Source organism: Lytechinus variegatus, chromosome 1 (genome assembly GCF_018143015.1).
Source record: "Lytechinus variegatus isolate NC3 chromosome 1, Lvar_3.0, whole genome shotgun sequence".
In the NCBI taxonomy this organism is placed as follows: domain Eukaryota; kingdom Metazoa; phylum Echinodermata; class Echinoidea; order Temnopleuroida; family Toxopneustidae; genus Lytechinus; species Lytechinus variegatus.
Window position 1 is genome coordinate 89313614 of NC_054740.1, and position 26974 is coordinate 89340587.

General features: G+C 36.1%; 1 protein-coding gene across 1 annotated transcript; it reads right to left on the reverse strand.

Moving 5' to 3' along the window:
- Positions 1-6363: 6363 nt before the first annotated feature.
- On the reverse strand, positions 6364-26842 carry LOC121427752 (submaxillary mucin-like protein). The gene is made up of 3 exons (XM_041624303.1): positions 26643-26842; positions 24503-24684; positions 6364-7987 (listed from the first exon to the last, which is right to left on the reverse strand). The coding sequence occupies exons 2-3, from the start codon at positions 24602-24604 to the stop codon at positions 7793-7795; spliced, it is 297 nt and encodes a 98-aa protein (XP_041480237.1). The 5' UTR covers positions 24605-24684; positions 26643-26842; the 3' UTR covers positions 6364-7792.
- Between the last annotated feature and the right edge of the window lie 132 nt (positions 26843-26974).

Here is a 26974-nt window from a genome sequence, read left to right on the forward strand (position 1 = left end):
TTGGTCTATAACCCCTTTGTCTACTTTCTAGGTGGTGTTTAATAAAGCTGTTCGTAAAATTACGCCATAGAGATGTATATATTATCTCTATGAGTTACCCACAACTTTTCGCAAGACTGGAACCTGTTCTTAGGCGCTAAACCAGTTACACAGGGATATAGCATTTAGCACAATAAATGATCACCAGTCGTGCGTCAAGTCATTCGTAACTTACGAACAGCTTTATAAAACGGGCCCCTGGTGATAAGTAATTATGATTTGTCTATTGGTCTAATTGCCATTTAGGCCATTTACAACTATGACTAATTTCCAGATTCAGGTTTTACTCCTTTCGTCTAAAATCAAGTTCTTTTGGTCTAACACATGCTGTATGCTATGATGAATTTCATAATCATTATATGAAACAAATTTTGATGTGACGCAAAATGATAAGGAACGTGGAAATTAGAACATTATGGGTATTGCTGAATGACAATATTAGACAAAGTGAGTGGCAGTCAGTGTTGAAGTGCCTTGATGCTGCGCATTAGCATTAAGGCGCCTCAAGGCCTATTTTTTTTTTCAAAGCCTTGGCCTTGGGTGGGCCTTGATTGGTCTTTGAGCCTTGAAATTTCAAGGCCTTTTCATTGTTTTATTTGTAAATGTTCCATTGTTCTGTATATTTAATAATAATGGCCAATACTCAGGCGCGGAGCCAGGGGGGCGGTCGCCCCCCCCCCAAAAAAAAAAAAAAAACGTCCCCAAAAAGAAAAAAAGAAGGGGAAAAAGAGAGGAGAAAAGGAAAAGGGAACGGAGGAAAGGGAAGGAAGGTAGCTTTTTTTTCTCAAATGAGAAACTCCTTCACTCTTCTTGCTCTAAATTCATATATGAATTTGCTTCCGCGCTGCGCGCGGTTAAATGACAATATTGAAGTTCTCCATTGTTTCCCCCACCTTTTCTCTAGACTGTTTTCCACCTCAGCTATGTGCTTCTTGCCAGTTAAAATTGTATACATTAGGGCATGAATTTGAGTAAGGTTAGGCCGAAGTAAATATATGAAGTTATCTTTTTTTTCAATTGATCGCGCAACTTCTGGTCTGGTCGGCTCCTATAGCGGGTAAAATCTTTATATCAGTTTCTGCCGTCACCTCCATAAAGTCAACTTCTCCCGCTTTTCAGCTCATTACTAAACAACCATAATTTGGGGGCAAACAGGTTCCTAATTTAAAAAGAGGAAGGTATGGAATTCGTGTCGTATTAAATAAAAAAGTACAATATTTTTTGTCAAATTGTTTTAAACTTCACGTCATTTCCCTGTATACATTCATCTCCTGTCCTGTTTTGCGCCCTCAGTTTGAAATTTTGAATGACACTTAAGTTTCTTTACATTCAAAATGAAGCGCTTCAGGATAAGTCAAAAAAAATTAGGCATCCTTTTTTTATATAGATAGATAATTTCAATAAATCACAGAAGTTTCAACTTTTTGCGCACTATTTTCATTGTAATGAAGTTCAATAATCTTAGAAAATCAATTGAATTAGAGCCGATTGGGTATTAGAGATATCTACATTTTGATGAAACGTCCGCCCTTTGAAATTTTAGAGTTTCATTGCTCTGCGCGGGGAGGAATATCTTCCTCTACCAATCTTCTCCTCTGTTTTGCGAGTTGAAAATATGCACTGATGCTAAATTGTTTGTCGGTAATCAAATCTGATCTTCCCAAAGAAAGTTTCAATATATCTTTGAGAATACCCTTTTCTCGGGACCTTTTTTATGGCAAGAAAAAATGATAAAACACTTTAGCTTCTGCGCGGAGTTATTATCATTTTAATTTCCTTCTTTTGTGCGTTCAAAATCACTTTTGAAAACAAGGTTCAAAATCGCAATATAGTCAACCGAACTGGAGGTACTAGAGACAAGAGAAATGGCTCCTTTTCATTTTAATTTATGAAACACTAAAAGCTTCGCGCGGGAGGGGGAAACTCCCCCTCCCTGCACACACACCCTAGGGAGCGCGCTTTGTAATTGTTGCAAAGACCTTATAATACAAAGGTTGGCACGCTTCGCGTGCATTTACCGCCCCTCCAAAATGAAATCCTGGCTACGCGGTTGCCAATACTACCAATCAGCATTAGCAGCATTATTAGTAGTTGTACTGCCATGAATTGTAACTATCACCGTTATCAATAATTATAATCATACATGTAACAAAGAAAAACCGTGAATAATGAAACAATGTGTTGTAAAATGACTAATGATGATAATGACATAATAAAAATGATAATAAATAATAATGATAATGAGAATAATAATAATGAAGTTGATAGTAATAATGATTATGAAGGTAATGATAGTTATTTTTCATATTCAAATGGGTTATGCAAATAGCAAAAAAATGTTGAGGGGCCAAGCATAGCTTATGGAGAAAAGTTTCTTAAAAAAAAAGTAAAAGCGATTGAAGAGAGACAGCAAAAATTTTCACCCTCTTGATATAAAAAGCTAATTTTTTAATAGATTGTGATGATACATGTATAGAGAATATCATATTCATCCCTATATGTTTTCTTGGTGGTGGAACTACTTCTCTCTCTTTCTTTTTTGTTGGGGGTCTGACTTTTTTATACAATCGAGAGAGGGATGGGCAGAGAGAGAGGTTATTAATCAGGAGGGAGAGCCAACAGTAGGAAGAAAGAAAGGTGGAGTGTCATATACTGCAATATCAGTACTACGTGAATAGGCAGTTACATCTGTCTTAACTTTGTATATTTTGTTTAGAGTCTAAAAGTGTCTCAGATTGGCAAGACTTTAAGTAAAAAAAATACTTGTTTTTGATCGATGTGGACAGTAGCCTTTGTCAAGGCCCTCGCGACTTGGCTCTATTCTAGTCAGGTAGTGACTGAAACGATTCACAGCCGGGGTTAACCCTGACTATCCCTCAGCTCATGAATATTAATGATTTTACCAGGGGGCCGTTTCATAAAGCTGTTCGTAAGTTAAGAGCGACTTTAAGAACGACTGGTGATCCTTTCTTATACGCACTAAACCATCGCCAATGAATATACCATTTACAAGACGGGATCACCAGTCGCTCTTAACTTACGAACAGCTTTATGAAACACCCGCCAGGTACAAAGCGTGATTAACGTGCAATTCGACTTCTGTGATTGGCTAATGCTTAGCCCCACTTTCCTTAGCCGTGTTTCGTTTTCACACTGCATCTCTAAGCACCGAATTGTGGTGCTATCCCACTAACGAAGTGGGCTAAGCTTAACCCCGGGAAATTGGTGGGGCTAAGACCCCCCCCCCCTAACCCCACCAATTTCCCGGGGTTAAGGAAAAAAAGAAAAAAAGTGGAGTGTAAAGCATACAGGTGGGTTTAACAATGATGGTGTTAGACAATCTGTGAATGAGACCATCTGCTTGCAGACCAAATTGAATATAATCATGATTAGAATCACAAACATGAAACACGAAAAAAGGGGCGTTTGGAAAGACGTTTCTGTAGAATCACGAACGAAAAAGGTCGTATAAACGATATCATGATTTGAATCATGATTCTATGACGTCATTGTGTCGTGCTTCTTCCGGGTTCGACTCAAAGGCGCGCGCTGTGTTTCGTGCAGGTTAATTTTCGTGTAGCAGTATTGCCAGCATTTAGGAATTATCATTCTGTGTATTGTACCCCCGGGGTTGTACTGTAGCGTCATTTGTATATTTCATTGTTTTCATCAATCATTTCTTCAAGTTCCAAAGGCACAAATTGGACTGATCGACGATGAATTAACTCAGGGCTCTGCTTGTGCTTTGGGCTCAGCCTGAAGCACAAGCATCCCTTACCGGGATTCACAGAAATAAGACGATCCCTCTCAGCGGCGCTTGCGAGGGAGGGATTTCAACGGAGATGTGGCACCGCCTGTCGAGACAAAATTAACAGAATTCGTGCCCAGTACAGGACCATCATAGACAAGAAAAATCGATCGGGAGGTGGGAGGGAGGATAATGACCCTTTCTGGTTCCCGATCAAAAACAATATGAGGTACAATACACGGAATTCTGGAAGTAAAAGATTTATTTTTCGGAAGCCGAGTAAGCGTTGCACTTGCACAAACGTTTGCTCGTTAGCTCTGGCGGCAGCAAAAATCTAGCAGCCGACGTGAAGTTAGAAACACGTGCGAAAATGTTGACCTATACTTCCTGGGTCAAACTGCGCACTGTGATGCGCACTGGATCGGCCCGAATTCAGGGAGAAACAGCGTTAGAAAGATGGTCGTATAAACGCTGATTCTGTCGGATCATGATTCATGCTGCTGTTTTGAATCATGATTCAAATTGTGATTCAAATCATGATTCTGGGTCGAGGTCGCATAAACGCAGCCTAAACGCAATCGTGATTCTGCAGAATCGTGATTTGAATCATGATTCTAATCATGATTCTAGGGTAAAAAAGTGTCGAATAAACGCACCCTAGGTTTAATCATGATGGTGTTACGATCTCGGACGCCTAACCCCATCAGACGATTGACATTTTCTACTTAACTCATGGTATATGTGTGTGGGGGGGGGACACTCCCGTTCAATTTTGCTGTAGGCAAATTTTCAAATGTCATCAGCAGAAATAAAGATTTTTTTTTAATGTAAAGCCCAAGAAGATCAATGTTAGGCCATTCAAAATTGACTAGATCAGGGGTCAGATGGGTGCAACGGTACTGATTTTGTCTAGTCAATATGTTTATATTCTATATTATTCTAGTTATACATGAATGTGTTCTAGTAACATATGACTACAAAAAGAACGAAGTATGACTGAAAAATAAAGAAATTTGACAACATAAAGTTGGCCTTTTCCATCTAATCAATTTAGGTTGTACTGAACGAAGGGGGAAAATGGTATTCTCCCTTTTCATCTACTTTCCTTTCCTCCGATTCCATTTCTTCCTACTTCGTTAATTCTGTTCACTTTTTTTTATCCCTTTTTTCTCTCTTCTTAAACTTTCCCAATATTTTCCCAACGACAGTGTCATTATTGGCGAGAAAACTAAAATCATTGCTTAGTCCTGTCTCTGAGGATGTATGAACTTTTCTGACTTTATTCAGTGTCCACATTTTTCTATTGATTTCAATTGTCATTCACTTATATGAGTATAGACACATTTCCAATAGGATCGATCATTTATTCAAATATAGGATCTGATTGTTATATACCTTCATCAAAAGAAAGGTATAAATTGTTTTTAGATCACTTCATTTGCTTGCAGAGTCAAATCTTTATTCATATTACTAAACCTCCGTTATATGAAGTTCTAATTTTACAATTTCTTGTCTGTCTAGCGACTACTTTCATTTGATACTTCTAATTTTCCATTTTTATAGTCCCATATCTGTTACTCATTTGGATGACCTCCGTTTCAAATTAATTATTGTTTTCCTTTTCATATACCTCGTCCTTCGTCCTAAACAGTTATTAAATTTGCATTACCCAGACTCATTGCGAGTTTGACCACTTGGGTAAAATTTATGTTGCCGAGTGATCAGATAGCAATGAAGGTATTATTTTACAGTGTAACATTTTCCCCTAAAATATCTGAAACCCACAGTAATCCATTCTTCGATTAAAATGTATCATAAATCGGAACTTATGGTAATATTTATACTTCCAACAGCAATGGTTGAATGCCAATGACTTGGAATTAATAAAGGCGCTTCCATTCAGCTGGGGCATAAAAAAAATGAATAAAAATAATTGCGAAATAATTGTAAAAGCTCTCTACCGTGGAAGGTGGGACACCCCCCCCCCTTCCACACCATCCCCCTCGGGCGCTCCGCGCTCGCACAATGTCTCACTCCAAACTCTTCTCAAAAGTTGGCAGCCCTATATTCTCATGTCGATGACTCAGAAAAAATAATTTGATGAGATGAGCTTTCATGAGCGTCTTGTATGGAACGTTTAATAAATCAATCTTCATCAATAGCGGATTTAGCATCTTTTAAACTTTGTACAGACAGACATCCCAAGAACACACTATCATATTGAAGGCTTCACAGTATAATTTTTCCTTCAGATGGAAAGTGATATCTTTCAATACACATAAAGATTATGAATTTGTGATGTTCTATTTCAATTTTAAGAAATAGGTGTCACATGAAGTGAAAAACCTACCATTTCATTTTGAAATAGTATGGTCAACATTTTTATCCGAGACTGATATCAAGTGATTGGCTATATGGTTGAATGAACATTGTAAAAGCAACACTGCAATACCGGAAACAGTTTTCATAGTAAATGGTTAAATATTGGATTTGGGTTCTGACTCAACACAAGAGTTATTAATTGCTAATTTGAAAGAACTATTCTGATTGGTTCCTCGTCAGTCTACTAAGCAAAATGCGCATGCAACAAAGATCTTGATAGGCCAATTTCAAATTAGTGACCAATCACCAACCTTTGTGTTATGGGGCCCATGAATTTTGTTTAACCCATCATAATCATTAAAGGTACAGAGATTTTTTTTTCAATGTTCCTCATTTCTGCATCATCTCTCATTTGAAGGCTATCATTTCTTTAATAACAATGAATTTACACATTTCATAAGTATGCAAACCATATTACCATTTTTTTTTGTTTCTAAGAAGAAAGTTTAATATTTATAATGTCATATGACAAAAGTAAACATAAATTTTGATTTAGAACATCAACTGGACACAGTTTGTTAACAAACTTTGGGGAAATGTAAAGTTTTAAAATGTGGTACTTGCAATTGTTCTTATCCCATTTCAGTGACCATTCAATTGCTTTCCTCTTTTCATTTAAATTAGTCTACGGATTAAATTGTAAAATTATTTAATATAGGGTCGAGCAAACAAACTACAACGCATAATGAATAGATCACACAGAAGATTGCTGAATTCTGATCAGAACTGCCTTTGACTCTAAATGCATTTGGAGATGATTTTATTCCTTATAATGATTTACAGATCCATTAGTAAAGTATGGTATGCTAGTACATTAGGTACAATGAAAGGTACAATATGCAGTAAACTATTTTTAAAGGAAAAAAAATGATCAAGTATTATTACTTATCATCATCATTATCAATATCATTCATTAGCGTAATTCCATGACGTCATACTATTCAAGTGAGGGGATGGAATTATAGTTCACCCACCCCTGAACAATAGCTTCACTTCTTGGATTTACGCCATTGATGAAATTGCTATTATCTCTCTCATAGTAAGCTTGTTAATGTTGGTATGATTATAAGCAACATATTTATCACGTATCAATCCGTAATCAATCGGATGTAACAAATAATCTTAAATTCAAAGCTCAGAACAATGAAAAGAGTTACATTTTAGTTTCATTCCATGGGGTTTGCATCATTCTAAGCTGGTTTATCAATAATTCAAGAATACTTCAATAAGTTTGGGAATTCTTTCCATGAGCAGCTTGTTACAGATCTATCTATACCATCATGAAGGTATTCAAGGTTGGAACAATATACACAATGCATTCAACAAAGATTATGTAGGATTTTCAAGAGAGATCGACAGCTAGAAGCATCATGGGTAATGTGAAGAGGTTTCATATTGGATAACAGTAAACAATCTCGGAAAAAAAATCTTATTTAACAAGAACAAAATCAACGTAATTCTGCCAGAGCTTTGGATCATAAGACTTATTTGCTAATCATTGAGCATCACTGACACTTGCGGTTGAAAATGCAATACTGTGAATAAACAATAATTCCATTCTTTTGAGATCATGGAGCCCCAATCACCATAAGAGAGAAAAAGTGGTCAACAGTAAAACAAAAATCAATTTGGTGAAAACAATGCAAAGTTGATTTTAGTGGGACAGTCCATTGGATTACAGGTACAGCTTGTGATAACAGGAACAGAAATGGTCATAATAGACCCATCAGGACATGATGCCTCATAGGACTGTTCAGTAACAGAGTTAGGTTGACAACAGGTGCAATAGGATTGTGGTTTGAGCTGACCATCCACAATCTGTCATAGGGTAGAAATGATATAACAATTACTAATATCATCAATGTAATATTTTTTCTATTCAAAGTGATTGGTTAACATTGGTTTGACTATATATGAGCTAGAAGGCCACACTTGTCACCTGTGTCTGTGATATGTTACAAAAATGAAGCCCAGAAAAAATTGCGTTGGAAAATAATTATTTAGTGCTTCAAAAATTGAAATATAAGTGACCGGAAACCCAATCTTAATTTCATCCCATACACTTATGTGTACTATTTAGGTGTCTATAAGACGCCTTTTTACAAAATCAGGGGTTGCCTTGTAGTTTTAGCTTTTCATTCTCAATAATGGTTGTTTTCAGGGTTTATTAGTTCTAATACATGCACTTGTACACATGTTTCATCTTGGTTTGAGAATTTTTTAAATCGGCTGCTTACAAAGTTAAACAATACCTCTATTCAAGGCATTTATCTTTAGACACAGAAGCCTGTATTCTGATAGCAGGTTTAACTTAAACCCAGGTTTAAAGTTAAATATGGAAAGCCAAAAGTATCAAAAGTTTTATTAAGTTGTATGTTTCTTATGTTTACTGTGCTCTTTCCTGATTCATCGACGGTGAAGACAATCATTTATTTATACTTCCCAGACAATTATTTGAGAGCCAAATGAGCTGCAAGTATGATATCTCTGTTAGTGATTTATGTAACGATTGGCTATCCATACTTAAAACACAACTTTAAACCTCAGTTTAAGTTAAACCTGCTATCAGAATACGGGCCAGAGAGTTCAGAAAAAAGTAAAAAAAATCCATTTATACATTAAGTCAATTTTAATGAAGAGTTAGTGAGATGGGGGAGGGATAGAGAAAGATCGAGACTCGAGGCATAGCACTGTCTCCCAAAATCAATCAAAACTGGATGTAAGATCACAAAGTTATGCTATTTTTAAGTTCTGCTAAGTTTCATGAAATGGTGATAAATGGTAAAGCATGTACAGTACAGAAATGAGGGAGTCAATCGATTAACAAATCTTATTGATTCACTATTGTTTTTTTCTTAAATTGAATTCATTTGACATAAAAAGAGACACTGTCCATTGAATAACACTTTAGGTGTCAAATTGAATATTTCATATACATGTATAAGGAGTCAAATTGTGTTTTACATCATTCAAGGAAAATCAAGATATGTTGATCTAAGCCACATCAACATAACAGCATCAAGGAAAAAATTTCATCATCATTTTCTTTGTCTGATAACCTTATGATTTTTGATTGGCTGAGAGGCACAACTGTCTGACTATTGCCATAGTAACTGTCAGATAAAACAGAATTTGTCAGAGTAAGGATCCCAGTGTTTTTCTAAAAATCACTCCCTAGACCAATTGGAGCTATTGTACAATTGTTAGGGGTGCCAGGAGCCTAATTACTATGAGAAGGCAAAAGATATTCATTCGACCCGACCCATTATTTTTTTTCAATTTGATATTGCTGATTGACAAAAGTGTATAAGGGTGATTCCATACGTACGGGACATTTAGAGAACATTTGACAGTTTTTGACAAGAAAAAACAAAAAATATTCCAGTAACTATAGGTGGTCATCAACTACTACCAGAGTGTAAGAAAAACCAAGACTTAACATGACTTGAATTCACATCTTGTATAATACAGATTAAAAATAGCAATGTGTCGTACGGACGCAGTAAAAGTGGGTTTTTTAGAAACCTCAAGTTTGTACTCAAAAGTCTGTGAGTTGGGCAGATAAATTTCATAGAAACTGAATTCAAATTGACACTCAATTACCCAAGAACAAACACATTTATAAAAGAAAGCAAAATAAACATTCATGAATGAATAAAGCAAATTATAATTTTCGAGAACATTGTGGCGTACGGGACATTCAAAATGTGTCGTACGGGACATCTCTAAATTGATTAAGCCAAACTTTCTTACTTTATGTCACTTTGACTTCTTCAATCACATTATTTGGCCGATGATAATGATAATCATATCAAACTAAGACATTCATTAGGTTAGAAACCGCTATTAGGTGAATATTTCTGTCAATATATCATAAACAAAATAATGTGTCGTAGGGGACAATTGTGTGTCGTACAGGACACTTCTGTGTCGTACGGGACACTTGTGTGTCGTACGGGACACTTGTGTGTTGTACAGGCACTTGCGTGTTGTACTGGGCAGCCTGAATAAATAAACATGAACTTTTTATCAATCAGAAGGAGCATTTCCCCTAAATTCTTGCTAATTTATGAAAAATCTTTTAATAAGTAGTCATTCAGGACAATACAATTCAGTAACCTCAATATATACAACTGGGAACAATATGTTATAATTTTTTTCATGATGGGAAATGTACAAGTGTTCACAGCATTTTTACGAGCTGAAAAACTTCAGGTTTTGTGTGAAGTTATATTTTAGGGAATTAATTGATGATTTCCAAACACTATTTAAACAATGAATAAATGAAACTTTGTGTAAATTATGGGGCTAAAATGTTATGATTTTTTATATAAAATGTATATCTATATGATATATGTCACAACTGTCACTTTTTTTGCTTTTTTGGTCACAATTTTTTTTTAAAGAAATGTGGTTCTACTTTTTCAAACCCATCTGCATTTCATGAAACCATATGGTTTGTCTTATTTTCCAGATTTTTTTACAACTTGAAAAAAGTAAGGAGTTTCAATACTGTATATAAAAAATAGTGATCATCAAGGGAAGTCCAAATAGATGATCATGATGATTGATATGTATTTTTTTTACATCTTATAATAATTCCACATTGGCATGCAAGAGGAAGTAATCTTCCAGGCTAGGTTGAAATAATAATAAAAGTTTTCTTTTCATGCTCAATGAAAAGAAATTAACCTGCTCTGATCAGTGAAAATCACCAGTTTAGCTGAAGGGATTCACAAAATAATAAGCCTACATGAAATCAATTAAAATGTTTAGAATCACCTATTTCATGTTTTATTGAGATAAACAATGTACTTTTTCAGTTCACTTTATGTTAAATCAATTAAATGAATTTAAATATGCCTACTATTTATGGTTTCTGAATCCAAATCCTGCAATTAAATGCATTATTATATTGCGTGTCGTACGGGATAGTCCCGTACGATACAGCGTGTGACGTACGGGACATTTTTAATAGGACAATCATTGAAAAATGAAGGGCAGTAATTAGATCCTTATGAGATAAATCGATCACCCATGGGTCAAACAAAGAGAAACTTATGTTATGAAATTGCATCATCAAAAATAAAATTGTAGGAAGAACTTTTGCATTGTCATGTGTCGTACGGGACATTGCCAAAAATAGGTTCGGAAAATCAGGGCTGCCCCTATTATGGATCATGAAAATGTTGTAGATATTATTTGGAACCATCAATGATATATTATTCTATTGACCTGCAATATTTTCAATCTTCTCTTGCTTTGCAAATAATTGTTTCAGGCGGAATTTGTACTTGACTATTCAATGAGCAAAATATTGAAAATTTAAAATTCCACTGTTCTCCCCCAAAAAAACTATATCTGTCTTCACTTTTGGTTAAAACTCATAATTTTCATAAAATTTAGGTATCATAGTAAAATATTACACTACTTATGACTTATTGAAAGCATGTTGAAATTTATGATATATTCGCCCGTAAATATGATTGAAAACCTAACACTGATTCTAGAAATGGTAACTACTGAACTTCCTTTGCCCAAATTGGAAAGATATATCTATGACTTTGTGAAACTATTTTTACTAGCAGGAGAATTAAGGGCTACTTTACTGTTTCAGTTGATGAATTTGATCCCGTTATAGTTATCTTCATGAATGGCGATTTATTTTTAAATTAGTTGGCTACAATAACCTTTTCTGGTCAGATATAGTAGTAAACATTTGACCCTCTAATTTCTCGCTTATTTTTATGAGTTTTTAAAAGTGCCATCTTCACACACAAGTCTAGGGGAATGTTTTACGCGCGTGGCACCTAGGGAAGAGCAAGTTTGTTGAGCGCTGTGGACACTTGCACGCATTGTGGTTCCCACAAATAGACATTCCCACCATAGAGTTATATAAACCTAAACAGTAGGGGAAGGCGGGGTAAGTTGTGACAGTTTTTGCTTTTTGCATGTTAGAATTTAAATGATTAATAATCTTGTTGAAATAAGTACCTTGCCTTGAAATTTAATTCTTCTGAAATATTTTCCACCTATATATAACTTTCTATCCCCACACTGAAAGTCATCGTGACCTTTGAAAAAAACGATGTCAAATGGCTCAACTTGCCCCATATATGGGGTAAGTTTGAGCCACCTTCTGGGGTAAGTTGAGCCACAAAAACTATGTACAAAATGTATGAGGGGAGAACCAGCATGTAATTTTTTTTTTAAAGTCTTTTCACTTGCTAATTCTCTATAAATACTTACATCCTTTAAAAGAAAAAGAGCAGTCATTTAAATTTGCTCCTTTCAGCCAGCATTTCAATTGATTTTTATGGTTTGTTTAATTTTTAAGATACATTACCATAGGAATTACCATGGCTCAACTTGCCCCATGCTGTTTGGCTCAACTTACCCCAGTCCGTACTTAGTGCGATAATTTTGTATCCACACATTTATTATGCATCCATCATATAAAATATTATGACAATAATAAAGATCCATACCTGGACTAATAATGTTGTTATCATGTCTTTATTATATTTAAAGACGTGTGTGTTTTTAAAGCACTTATCTATTTCACACTCTTTTTTACTTTTTTGGCTGAAATTCATGTTTTTCCCTCTAAAAAACTACTTTTTGTTTCAAAGTTGAAAACAATGTGGTGGGGTTAGGGATTATGCTATGGGTCATCAATACATGACACCACCACAATGTCTGACTCATTCATTATTGGCCTGGGGCTGGTGGCTCAACTTGCCCCTATGCTCAACTTACCCCGCCTTCCCCTACGTATTTAACTCTATGATTCCCACATAGTTTGCGCACGGGCACACACTTATATATGTGTGACAATATACAGGGATCATGCATGCCCGCGGAAGGGATCATGCATGCCCGCGGAAGGGATCATGCATGCCCGCGGAAGGGGCATGGCAGTGAGTGAATGCATGCAAAAATTGTCAACATGTTGAAAATTTGGGCATGCACTATAAATTTGTTCAATATTCGTAAACTCTGCAAAACATATCAACATCATAGCTTTGCCAGTACGTGCAATTGAGTGCCGTCGAAATACACATTTTCTGGCGCAAAATAGTAGGCACATGCCCAGGATAGTGACGCACGTACAGTCCACGATCCAGCAGTTCACAAGTACATGAGTGGATTGCTCATACTTTTAAGCATAGGCTAATGAGAAAACTTCACGCAGTGTTCGGAAATGATATCTAAACCAAATGATCAACTTAGGAGTCATTCAATACGCGTGTAATGAATTCTGGATAGGCGTAAGTAAACATTACACAAAGTGATTTTATTGATAATTCATTAAAAATTGACAAAATATTTGTATATCAAAATATAAATGATAGAAAAATGCTAAGCTCATACTCATAATTAGGGCTTTTGGAGATGCTAGACTGCACTTTTGTGTTTTGTTTTAATGATTATTATCCGCAATGCATTTCCAGCTTTTCTTACAGTGAACTGACTGAAATTGTGGTTTATTTCAGGCCACTTAAAGAGAAATTCCAGTAGTTGCAGTAAACACTGATTTCATGAGAAAGTCTGTAAAACCAGGCTTAATTGTCAGTATATCATCGAGGATCTAGATCTGGTACAGTTACATAAACTGAACTTTGTGAAATCTTGAAATATACGCTGAAAAACGTTCACACTGAAGATAACCAACACGGATAGGCACACGTACGTGGGACAGTGTATTATTATTGCTCGAATAAAGACCCGACGGAAGTGACCGAATCCGCGCTTATTTTGCTTATTTCTCAGCAATTACACAATTTCTTCCAGAATCCTTTGGCACATATTTTTTATTCATACAAACAGACACTTGGGTGGTCATTATATTAGATTCTGTAAAAAGTCATTTTGAGATCGTTACCAAAACTGGAATTTATCTTTAACTTTTGTTTAAGCTGGACAAGAACCAGATTAACGAGTCTGATTTTGTTTTACTATTCATTGTGATTAATATCAGTGAATTCAAGTGAAATATATAGAGGGGTTGATATTTTATAATTTGTTTGATAAGATATGATTTAACACATGAATAAATGGCGGATTGAATTACTCACAACCGATAATGTCGCACCAACGCATAATGTCGGAGATTGCGACGTTATGCCAAGAGCGTCTGACGCATAATGTCGCAGTCAACGCATAATGTGGTAGTTTTTCTAACGCATAATGTCACATGTCGCAACGCATAATGTCGCAGCAAATTGTCAACGCATAATGTCACATGTCGCAACGCATAATGTCACAGCGGTATTTTCTTCAGGACTCGAGCTACAGATAAGACATAAAATATGCTTTCACTTAGTATTTTGAGACACGAGAAAGAGAATGAAATTATTTGGAAATCAGGATTACTCTTTGTATAGATGTTTATCGGTTTATTGCCATTTCGTCTGCCTTTTTCCCCACTATCGCATGGTCTGATATCATTTCGTCTACCATTAGTTAGTCAACTATCAACATTTAGTCCAAGTGGCGTAACTACGGGGGGGGGGCATGAGGGGCCAAAAAAAAACGGGAAAAGGAGAAAGAGGGGAAAAGGAAGAGAGACGTAGTGGGGGAAAGAAGAAATTGTTGTTGATCATAGGCCCGAATTCACAAAGGTGGACTAAAGTTATACCGGGGTTAAATTCAGTCGGGGATTAGCTAGCACCCGGGTATAAAGTTAGTCCACCGCGCTATTCACAAACGGTGGACTAACTAATCCATTGACTAACTTTAGCACCGGGTGCTAAATTTAACCCACGGCTGAGTTATACCCCGGGTATAACTTTATTCCACCTTTGTGAATTCGGGCCATAGTGTTATATTATATTATGTTATATAACATAAGAAGCATTTTTTCACAACTTTATGAAACATTATTTGCTTATTTGTGTCTTCATTGTTCCTGGCGCTCGCATAGACTTTTTTAACGAGATACCTGCTGTACTAAAGCCTCCCGTTTTCAAATCAATATACAACAAAATAATATATTTCCTCGCAATTAGAGTTATTATTGTTATAAGTAGTGATATATTCTTCTTTTTCATGACTACTGAAAGTTATTGCCCTATTTCAAGGTCTAAATATAAAACATTTCCTGTCCGTGCTAACGTTCGCATTAGTGGATTGGTGAGATTTCTGCTCTTCATGAACTCCTAAAATCAGTCCTTAAAATGTCAATTTTTCTGATCTGAATATAAAAAAAATTTAGCTCGCCCTTCGCGCTCGCATCATTCGGTTAGTGAAATACGTGGGGTCTTAGTGAATTCCTACAAACAAGGAGCTTGGAAGCTCCTTGCTACAAACAAGCCTTGGAATGCCCCTCTTCATGTCTGAATTTCCTATATTTTCAGCTCGCGCTTCGCGCTCGCAGTATTTCATTAGTGAGATGCGTATAATAATCATGATTACAATGACTTCAAAAAGTGCTCCATGTGTTTAGATGTAATTCTAACAAAATCAGCAAGCGCTTGGCAGTCGCATTAGATGACTATGGTGAGATATGTATACTCTGACTTAATGTAACTTCGTGACTTAATGGATTCGTAGTCCTTAAAATATCCATGTTTGTGGTCAATATATACAAAAATTTCAGCTCGCGCCTCGCATCATTTGGTTAGTCAAAACGTAGGGTCTTAGAGTATTCCTACAAACGTCTCTTAGAATGCCCCTCTTCAGGTCTATATTTCCTAAATTTTCAGCTCGCGCTTTTGCGCTTGCAGTATTTGATTAGTAAGATGCGTATGATAATCATGATTTCGTGACTACAAAAGGTGCTTCATGACTGTGTTTAGATGTAATTCTAACAAAATCAGCAAAGGATGGCAATAGCATTAGATGACTATGGTGAGATATTTATACTCTTAATGGATTCTAAAATATAATCCTTAAAATTTCCTTGTTAAGGGTCAGTACATACAAAAATTTTAGCTCGCGCTTCGCGCTCGCATTGTTTGTTTAGCGAGACAGTAAAGTATCTTGGTTACAAAACAATTTGCTTATAATGTCAAGTTTTAGCCCTCAATATAAAAAATTTTCAGCTCGCGCTTCGCGCTCGCATTATTTAATCAGTGAGATACATATCCGTTTGATGGCACTGCGTGTCCTTAAAATATCTCTATTAGGTCAGTTTACCTGACAACTGAGCGCGCTTCGCGCGCTCCCTAAGTGACCCGAAATTTTTGCTGGTGCCCCCACAATGCCGTGACCCACGGTACGCCACTGCCAATAACCATTTCGTGTAATTACAATCTCGTCTAATAGCCAGTTGGTCTGATAGCCGTTTTGTTTATTATCATTTAGTCTAATTGTATTTTTTTTTCAATTGGTCCAATATCCACTTTGTCCATTAGCATTACGTCTATTACCTTTTGGTCTAATAGCAAATTGGTCTAATAACCACTAATGTGTACTCTCATTTCGTCTATGTACCATTTGGTCTCACTTCATTTGGTTCGAGATCACTTTGTCTAAACCCATTTCGGCTAACAATCATTTGGTATCGTTGCCATGGGTCCAATCACCAATAGGTCCAATCACCGGTTCTAGGACAATTACCCCCCAGACAATCACCTTCCGGACAACTACCCCTTGACAATTACCCCCTGAGGAAAATTACCCCCGGAGGACAATTACCCCCCCCCCAGTATATTGCCCCCCGAGGACAATGATTCCCCAGACAGTTACCCCCGGAAAATCCCCCCACCTTCTCTCCGGCATCGATGTTAGAATCAAGTGTGACCCGGGGGGGGGGGGCACTCGACCAAAAAAGTGGTAGGGGTGTGCCGCGGGCGAGTCAAAAAAGGGGTCCTTGGACTGGATCGCCAGCGTGTGAGTACTTATGCATCCTAGCTATGGAACGGGCATGCGTGCACGATACAGCTAGCGCGGCAGCACGGCCGCCGGGTGCGATGGTCGGACAGCGCTCTGCGGCTGCATTTCACCAAAATTGCAGCTCATTGTAGCAGATCAATGCGACTGGAACGGCGTCACGAAAAATATGCCAAGCTTTGGAGGGGATTTCTTTCTTCTTTTTTCTCGATAAGAAGAAAATGCTTTGCTTTGGAGCGGCTTTCTTGTTCTTTTTCTCAATAAGACAAAGATGTTATGCCTTGGAACGGAAATTTGAGTGTAAAAATGGGGGTCCCCTTCGCGGCACATTATTATATACTGAGTGCCCCCCCCCCCCCCCGGGCGTGAACCATTGTACGTCTTGGTCGGTGGCACAGGTTTTCAATATATTTTCTACTTTATCTTATGTTAATAACTTTCTCTCTTATATTGCTTTCTCCTTTTTTATCTCTCCTCTCTCTCATTTTCTGCTTTTTTATTTTTTCTTCCTTTTCCGCCCTTTTTCTTCCTTTTTTTGTTTAGCAATGCCTTCTGCATCATGAAAAATGGGGGTGGGGGCTTGCGCTATATAGCTACGCATATATACATCAGAAATGTGTAAACTGGCCCTCATACTAAGTTTTCATAGAACAATTGAACAATCATGAAAGGACACGATTAGACATTTAATAATCACAAATGCCTAATTTCTCTGATTCCAACTGATCTGATTTTTTCTTTTTTTATTTGGGGTTTAATTTCAGGAAAAATCAGGCAAATAGATAAAACGTTAGAAATACACCTTCACATGTAGAAATATTGAATGTCGGTAACGCAACTACAACACTACCACTGACAAGTAGGACCTAAACCTGTTATTTTAAAACAATTCATCGAACAAGAAGCTAAGAAACAATAGGTGCACATTCCAGATTAAGATGTGGCTTTATAGTTTATAACTTAATACATTAAGCAAATAAAAAATATGCAAAGATAATATACACAAGAACGCCTTGTAATTTTACCATTTAGACCCTAAATAGTAAAATTACAAGGTGTTGATGATCTTGTGCTACCGTACCATGACATAAAAATTATGATAGAATTCTGGGTTTCGTAAGGATTTGTAGATGGAGTTCACTTTTTACGGCTTTCTTACTGCGTTCGTTTGATTCCAAGATACTCGAGAATGCCTCAATTATTTACGTCAAACGTACGACTGTTGTATGACTCTGTGCACTCCCTTTGTCTAGGGGGTTATTGTCCCCGGGGCAGGGTAATTGTTCCTGGTGGTAATTGTCCTCTGGTCTAATTATCCGGGGGTAATTGTCCAGGGGGGGGGTTAATTTTCCTATAAGGGGTAATTGTCCAGGGGTTAATTTTCTGGGGGGGTAGTTGTCCGGGGGGTAATTGTCCTAGGGGGGTAGTTGTCCAGGGGTAGATGTCTGAGGGGTAATTTTCCTCAGGAGTAATTGTCCTCGGGGGTAGTTGTACAGGGGGTAATTGTCGGGGGGGTAATTGTCCAGGGGGTAATTGTCCAGGGGGTAATTGTCTGGGGGAAATTGTTCTCGGGGATAATTTTCCGGGGGTGATTGTCCGGGGGGGGGGGGGGTAATTGTCCAGGGGGTAATATTGTCCGGGGGTAATTGTCCTCAGGGGGTAATTGCCAGGGGGTAATTGTCCTAGGGGGTAATTGTCCTCGGGGGGTAAAATTGTCAGGGGTAGTTGTCAGGAAGGGTGATTGTCCGGGGGTAATCGTCCTAGAACGGGTGATTAGACCTATTGGTGATTGGACCCATGGCAACTATACCAAATGATTGTTAGCCGAAATGGGTTTAGACAAAGTGATAGCGAACCAGATGAAGTGAGACCAAATGGAACATAGATGAAAATGAGAGTACACCAAGTGGTTATTAGACCAATTGGCTATTAGACCAAAGGTAACAGACGTAATGATATTGGAAAAAGTGGATATTGAACCAATTGAAAAAATACAATTAGACTAAATGATAATATAAAAACGACTATTAGACCAGCTGGCTATTGGACGAGATTTAGTCCAGGATAGGCCCCATAGAAAATTGACCAAACCTTGTTTTTTTATATATACAATATTTTTATGGTTTCTTGTCAATTCGAGGGTGCTGATTACGAATCTGAATGATGCCACTCGTGTAACCTTGAGCATTTTCCGCAAATTGGCAAAATCCAATATGGCCGCCAAAATATGCAAATTACCCATGAAAATCATTTAATTGTCCTCACATTGGCTGTGAAATGCATGAAATTGTGTGGCAGGAGTGAAATACAATCTTAAAAAATAAATTTTGACAAAATATTTATTTTCCTGATATTCAAAATGGCCGCCATAGGCCATTGTATACACTATCATGTACAATATGAATAAGGAAAACTAGTTTTCACAAAACTGAGCACTAAACTGCAAAAATCGCGATGTATGAACGAAGTAATATATGCAAATCACCATTACTAATGAGATATAATATTTATTATGTCAAATATTGGAACATTGCTGTATTTTGATATCTAAAATAGCCACCACTGGACCAAAGAGTATTGATGTACAATGGCAATGGCCAGGGCCAAAAAAATTACATGATCGAGCATTAAAATGCAGATTATTAAGATAAACGAGTGGAATACAGACTAAAAACATAATTGTAAACATGCCATTTATGTGGTAAATGCTGTATTTTGAAATTCAAAATGGCAGCCATAGCCCCCATATTAATCATGTACAATGGGAATAGAGAAACTAATTTTCACACGAGTAAGAAACATAAAATGCATGTAATTGTGATCTATGAATAAAATATTGTCTGACAACATGTTTTATAGCAAGACATATCATTTCTTTTGTCATGCATGAGATGAATACTGTATTATGAAATTCAAAATGGCCCCTATAGGCCCTAACAGTATTATCTACAATGTGAATTGGGACATATAATTTTGTAAGAATTTGGATTTGCTTGACTATGACATCCATATAATCCTTTTGTACAAGTAAAACGTTATTTGAAAACATTTTTTTTTAATTATCGCATTTCTTCTTCCATATAGGTGATAAATACTGTATTTTGACATTCAAAATAACCTCTACAAGCCCTAAATGAATTATGTAACATGCGAACAGGGAAACTAAATTTTCACAAGAGTGAGAATCATAAAATGCATATAACTGTGATGTACGGGTAAAGATATTGTCTTAAACATTATTTCTAACTGAATACATCACATATTGGTCGTGGACATGGTGGAGGTAATAAATGCTGTACTTTGAAATAAAAAATGGCTGCCATAGGTCCTAAAAGTATTGTATACATTGTAACATGGGACATATAATTTTGACAGAATTTGGCTTTGCTTGACTCTAAATATTGCATATAATTGTGAATTGTGATGTAAAGGTGAATTATTGTCTAAAACAATGGTTTCTAACTAGATATATCATAATGTTGTGTAATTAGGGTGATAAATGTTGCATTTTTAAATTGAAAATGGCCACCATACGCACTTATAGTATATATACAATTTGGGTGGAGACAAATGATGTTCACAGAAAGGGCATATGACAGCCATTTTGAATGTTGAAATACAGTATTTATCACCTAAATAACATAAAATATTATATATTTTGTTATAAATCATGTTTTCAGACAATATCCATTCATACATCACCATTTGACCAAGCAAAGCCAAATTCTGTTTCAAATGATTTGTTCCCATATTGTGTATAATACCGTAAGGGACTGTAGCGGCCATATTGACTTTAAAATAACTGTATTTATCACCTAACTGGCAGAATAAATGATATATCTTAATAGAAATTATGCTTTCAGACAATATTTTACTCATAGATCACTATTACGTGCATTTATGGTGCTCACTCTTGTGAATATTGGTTTCCCACTTTGCATTGTACATAATACGGTAAATGTCGATGGCGGCCATTTTGAAAGTCGAAATACAGTATTTAACACAAAATTGAAACCTGAATGATATATTTCGTTAGAAAAAACGTTTTAGACAGTATCCAATTAATTTATCACATATATATGCATTTTAGCGCTCAATCTTGTGATTTCTTTTCTCCCATTTCTCATTGTGTATAATACTTTTAGGGCATTTGGCAGCCATTTTGAATATCAGAATACAACATTTACCACATACATAGCATATTGTTAATATATTTCGTTAATAATTATGTTTATAGTCAGTATTCCAATTGTTTAATCTTCATAATAAGCATTTTAGTGATCACTCTTGAGAATTTTTTGGCCCCCATTGCAATTGTACGCAATACTGTTTGGGCCAGTGGCGGCTATTTTATATATCAAAATACTGCAATTTTCCCATATATGACATCAAAATTATATATCTCGTTAGTAATGGTGATTTGCATATATTACTTTGTTCATACATCGCGATTTTTTGCAGTTTAGTGCTCATTTTTGTGAAAAATTCAGGTTTTTTTAAGGACCCCATTGGAAATAAGCCATCTCGGCTTTCATGGGCAATCCTGTCAAGGTATACACTACTGTTCATATTTTCATGTACTTGTTCATAGTTACCTGACAAATAAAATCAATCAATCAAAATTAGCTTTCCCTATTCATATTGTACATGATAGTGTATACAATGGCCTATGGCGGCCATTTTGAATATCAGGAAAATAAATATTTTATAAAAAAATGTTTTTTAAGATTGTATTTCACTCCTGCCACACAATTCCATGCATTTCACAGCCAATGTGAGGACAATTTAATGATTTTCATGGGTAATTTGCATATTTTGGCGGCCATATTGGATTTTGCCAATTGCGGAAAAATCAAGGTTACACGAGTGGCATCATTCAGATTCGTAATCAGCACCCTCGAATTGACAAGAAACAATCAAAAAATATTGTATATATAAAAAAACAAGGTTATGCCTCTTCTATCCTGGACTAATTGTGAGACGAAATAGTTATTGGACTATGTTGATAGTTGACTAACTAATGGTAAACGAAATGATATCAGACCATGCTATAGTGGGGAAAAAGGTAGTAGACGAAATGGCAATAAACCGATAAATATCCATACAAAGAGTAATCCTGATTTCTAAATCATTTCATTCTCTTTCTCGTGTCTCAAAATACTTAGTAAAAACGTATTTTACATCTATCTGTAGCTCAAGTCCTGAAGAAAATACCGCTGTGACATTATGCGTTGCGGCATGTGACATTATGCGTTAAAAATTTGCTGCGACATTATACGATGCAACATGTGACATTATGCGTTAGAAAAACAACATTATGCGTCGGACGCTCTTGGCATAATGTCGCAATCTGCGACATTATGCGTTGGTGCGACATTATCGGTTGTAACATGCCCTACAAGTGATCCTGATCAACATTCACAGAGGGCATCAACACTTTGCATTGTTGCTTCCCTCAACGTTCGTTGGTCTGACTTTATCCTGTTATGTTGAGAAGCCAACAATTATGGAAGAAAATAAACAAGATAACTGAAAGAAATGATCATGATGTGGCTATGACAGAAAGGTCCAGATACTCATCTGGGGGGGGGGAGTATTTGACACCATCGACTCTATCACTTGCATACCGCTCATTGAATGGCAGAAAGATTAATGTTGACATAACAAATACCATTTCACATTAAGATCCTTTTTAATTTTTCAGTATTAAGCTTGTTTTATCTCAATTCATGAGAATGGACTTTGCCTTAATTAAGAAATAAAGTCCATCCAAGCTGAAGTTGATTTGCAATAATTAAGGAAAACGAAACAAGGATATGGTAATTTGGGATGCAACAAAATTTGCATTTGCTGCTCCATTGACAAATTAAGAAACACCTCTTAATAAATCTTAACTGCCATTGATCATGAAATGAGTGTATTTTGTTAAATTTGATTTACAAAGTCAATACAAAACATAATAAAATTAAGATAGGCCCAGGTCATGACACATAACTGTCGATGCAGGGCAATATAGTGTAAAACAATGTACAATTTCAAAAACAAGTACATAACATAGACATACAGCATATTAAATAAAAATGAAATGTGAAATAATAACAGACTACGTTGGGGTAAATATTAGAGAGAAAAAAAAAGAAAGAAAAGGAGTTATTCATTCATACACTAAGTTTACAAATATTAGGTTGGGGCCAATCTTCAAAGCGTAAGCAAGTATCCTAAATAATAAAAACATATTATGATAATACTAATAGGCCTAACATTGAAATATAGATTATGGGTAGTGAATGTTATCGATGTCAGTATAATATCTAAAACACGTACATTATTGGGAAGCAATAGAAAAAGAAAGAAGGAAATAGAAATAGGAAGAGATTGAATGAGGAGAGAAAAGAGGGGGTATATAAAGAAAAGAAAAGAAGAGAGAGAGAGAGAGGAGAGGAGAAAACGGAAATAGTGAACAGTATGAGTTATTGCTCCAACAGATTGTAATCGCCCCAGATGGATTCATCCTTTGCACAATATATTGAAAAAGATGAAACAAGCGCCATTTTACTCATATTATCTCTAATCAAAGAAAATTTTGTACGTCTGGTCTCAAGAAAATAGAAGAAAGATTTGATTCGTTGGGTGTTTTCTTTGGAAAGAAATCCCCTTGAACCAATTTCAATGGCTAGGAAATCTACTCGGTAGCCATTATTCTCGATGTCGGTAATCAAGGCAGTGTACTTTTCAGTTTTGTATTGGTGCGCTCTGTCAATTGCAAGTTCAAAAGGAACTGTTAGTTCTAAGATTAATAATCTTTTGCTACGTTCATTTAAGATACAAAGATCTGGTCTTAAATTCGTTTGGGTGCATGACACGGGGATGGTCGAGGCCGGAGAATAACCATTCATGTTTGGGATGTCGTGAAATATTTGCAGTTCGGGTTTATCAATTGTGTTTTCTGTTGCCAGACGTACAAAGTATTTCAATATATTGTTATGACGCCATGTATAGCGACCTTGTGAGAGAAAAGTAGGGCAGCTATTCAAGACGTGATTTAATGTTTCAAGACCTTTACAATGTTTACATCTGTTTGTAACAGATTTACCCCATCTAACCAAATTAGCTCTAGTGTTGGTTGTGTCAGTAACAGAATTTATGAGAAACTTTAGCACTCGTACAGGTAAGTTATACATAATACTTTTCCAGATGACACAATTGTCTTCTGTTGACAGGAGATCCAGAAACCGACCTTGAACTAATAGATTTTTTACATGTGAATGCCAAATCTCACTCACTTCTTGAGTGACTTCAAATGCTTGTATGTTCAATCTCTAATTTGGCCATCATGTACTCCAAGTCCTGTAGGAGTTAAATGATTTAAATGTTGAATAGCTCTCCCCATGCAAAGGATTAGATATAAACAAATAAACCATGGACAATTGTGATTCAAAATCATGTATCATCAAGTACAATTTGAGTAAAGAATTAGAATTGTGGTTAAAATCATACCTCCATGGAGTAACTAGAGTCACATGTTCCAGCACACTCTTCCAAATAAATTGGTTGTATAGGTATACAGCCATTGTAGGAAATATTCGCTGGAGAACTCATTACACGTGGGGCGCATTCAGTGGGTGGTAGAGTGGTAACCAATGAAGTTGTAGCGACAGTCGTGAATGTTGTAACATTTTCTGGTTTCAGGGTGTGTGGAAGAAATGCAATGTATTATTATTAGTAAGGTTTTCTAATAATTTGATCATTTAGACAAAAAAAAAATGCTTAAACCATACTTAAGGAATTTCCCCTTTAAAGACCTATACAGTGCATATCAAAAAAGGGACAGATTTGAAGTCTATAAAATTTTTGTTTCAAATTATGATCTCTATATTTTGGTGTCAATAGGTGCTCTTGGGTCTTATCCTTCAAATGTTATTTTAAAAATCAGTTTTGTTCATGCTTGAGCGAACACAGAATGTCTTTGTCTGGGGTTAAAAAGGAGGCTTGCGCCAAAATGGCGTCAAATGATATATATGATGGTCGGACTTCTTGCTAATCAGCAGACTTCCTCTTAACCCTTTCATTATCTTTGCCCTAATTTTTGAATTATGCGGTCAAAATTCATTTCCAAATCTACTTATTTGCTTGAATATTTCTGTTGTTCCTTTTTAATATGTTCTCTTTTAGGTTGAATATTCCTTCTTTAGGGAAGAATTTTTTTTTTAAACCGAAGTTGGGGAGAGTGTGTTTTTTTCTTCAAATCCTTTCATTGTGTGCTACAAAGGTTATGGTGCCTTTGAACAGTGGCATACTGATGGCTGGGGGCTCGAGGTGCTCCACCGCCCAATTAAAAAAAAATCATGACCAAAAAAAAAGGTGGAAAGAAAAATAACCAAAAACATAGTAAGTGAAATATGACCCAGAATGACATCACTTTCTGAATATTGTGTCAAGATCACAAAATTTGATATTTCAATGAAAAAGTGGAAATTTTTGCTTGCTCGCTTCACAACTTTTTGATACATTTTACCCGATTTGCCAAATCTTGCACCTTCAAAATTGACTCAATACACCATTGCAATTGAAAGACATGAATCCTTTCCTGTTGTCCTGTCAAGAACATAATTAAACTTGGTGAAGCATTCAATAACCCCTTGAAAATATGATTCATGTCTTTTATAGGTACTATACCATAATTTGTTTCACATAATAAAAGGATTTGAATGATAAAAAATTCTCCCAATTAATAATGCAATTCTTCTCACTTGGATTGACAAAAAGTCTTCTTTTCTTACTTATGAAGGAAAATACAAAGGTAAAAGAAGTTTGAAAAAACAAAATAATTCAGGTAAATACATAAATTTATAAATGAAATTTGAGAGCATTATTCGAAAATTATGGCAAAGATAATGAAAAGAGAAAGTCTGCTGATTAGCCAAAAGTCTAATCATCAAATTTGTCATTTCTGCCATTTTGGCGCAAGCCTCTTTTTTAACCCCCGACAAAAACGTTCCGTGTTCGCTCAAACATGAACAAAATTGATTTTTTTTAAATGGCATTTCAAAGAAAGGATCGCAGAGCATCTATCAACATGAAAATATAGATATGAAATTTTGTATAGACTTTTCAAAACTGTCCCATTTTTTTTATATGCACTGTATAGCTTTGCAATGTTGCATAGTGCAAGGAAGCTAGAGTATATTGAAAAAATATACTTTCATTCAATGCAGGGGTGTATAAGAGAGTAGAAAATACGAAGTTTACAGTTTATGAAAAAGTTGCAAGCAAGCAAGCAAGCAGGCAAAATAAGGGTAGGGACACAATAGAGTTTGAAGTTGTGCATTTTGGTTGGCGTATTTACTGACAGAAGTATCTTCTAATTATTTTTGTAAATGTGTATGTTTGTTTTCAGGTGTGAATAAAAAAATTTGGCTCACACTTCACTATTTAATTAGTGTGATGTGTATTCTCTTCATGAATTCCTAGAAATATTCCCTTTGCACATCACTATACCACCGCTTCGCCACCATATAAAGTGTTTCGTAAGATAAGCTTTAATTTCATGACTACAAGAAGTAAGTAAAATGCCCAGTTTTTGTGTCTTATCTCCAATATTTTAGCAGTTGGATAATTCATACATGCATATTCAAACCTGTTGTTGCTGCAGAGGATTGAGTCACTTGAATGGTAGTTTCAAGTGATGTTGTTTCAGGTAGATTAGTGGTAGTTCCTGGTGGTCCTGTGGTTGATTCAGGGGGTTGAGTTGTAGTTCCTGGTGGTCCTGTTGTTGTTTCAGGAGGTTTGGTAGTAGTTCCTGGGGGCAATGTTGTTGTTTCAGGGGGTTGAGTGGTAGTTCCTGGAGGTCCTGTTGTTGTTTCTGGAGGTGTGGTGGTAGTTCCTGGAGGTCCTGTTGTTGTTTCAGGTGGTTGAGATGTAGTTCCCGGAGGTCCTGTTGTTGTTTCAGGTGGTTGAGTGGTAGTTCCT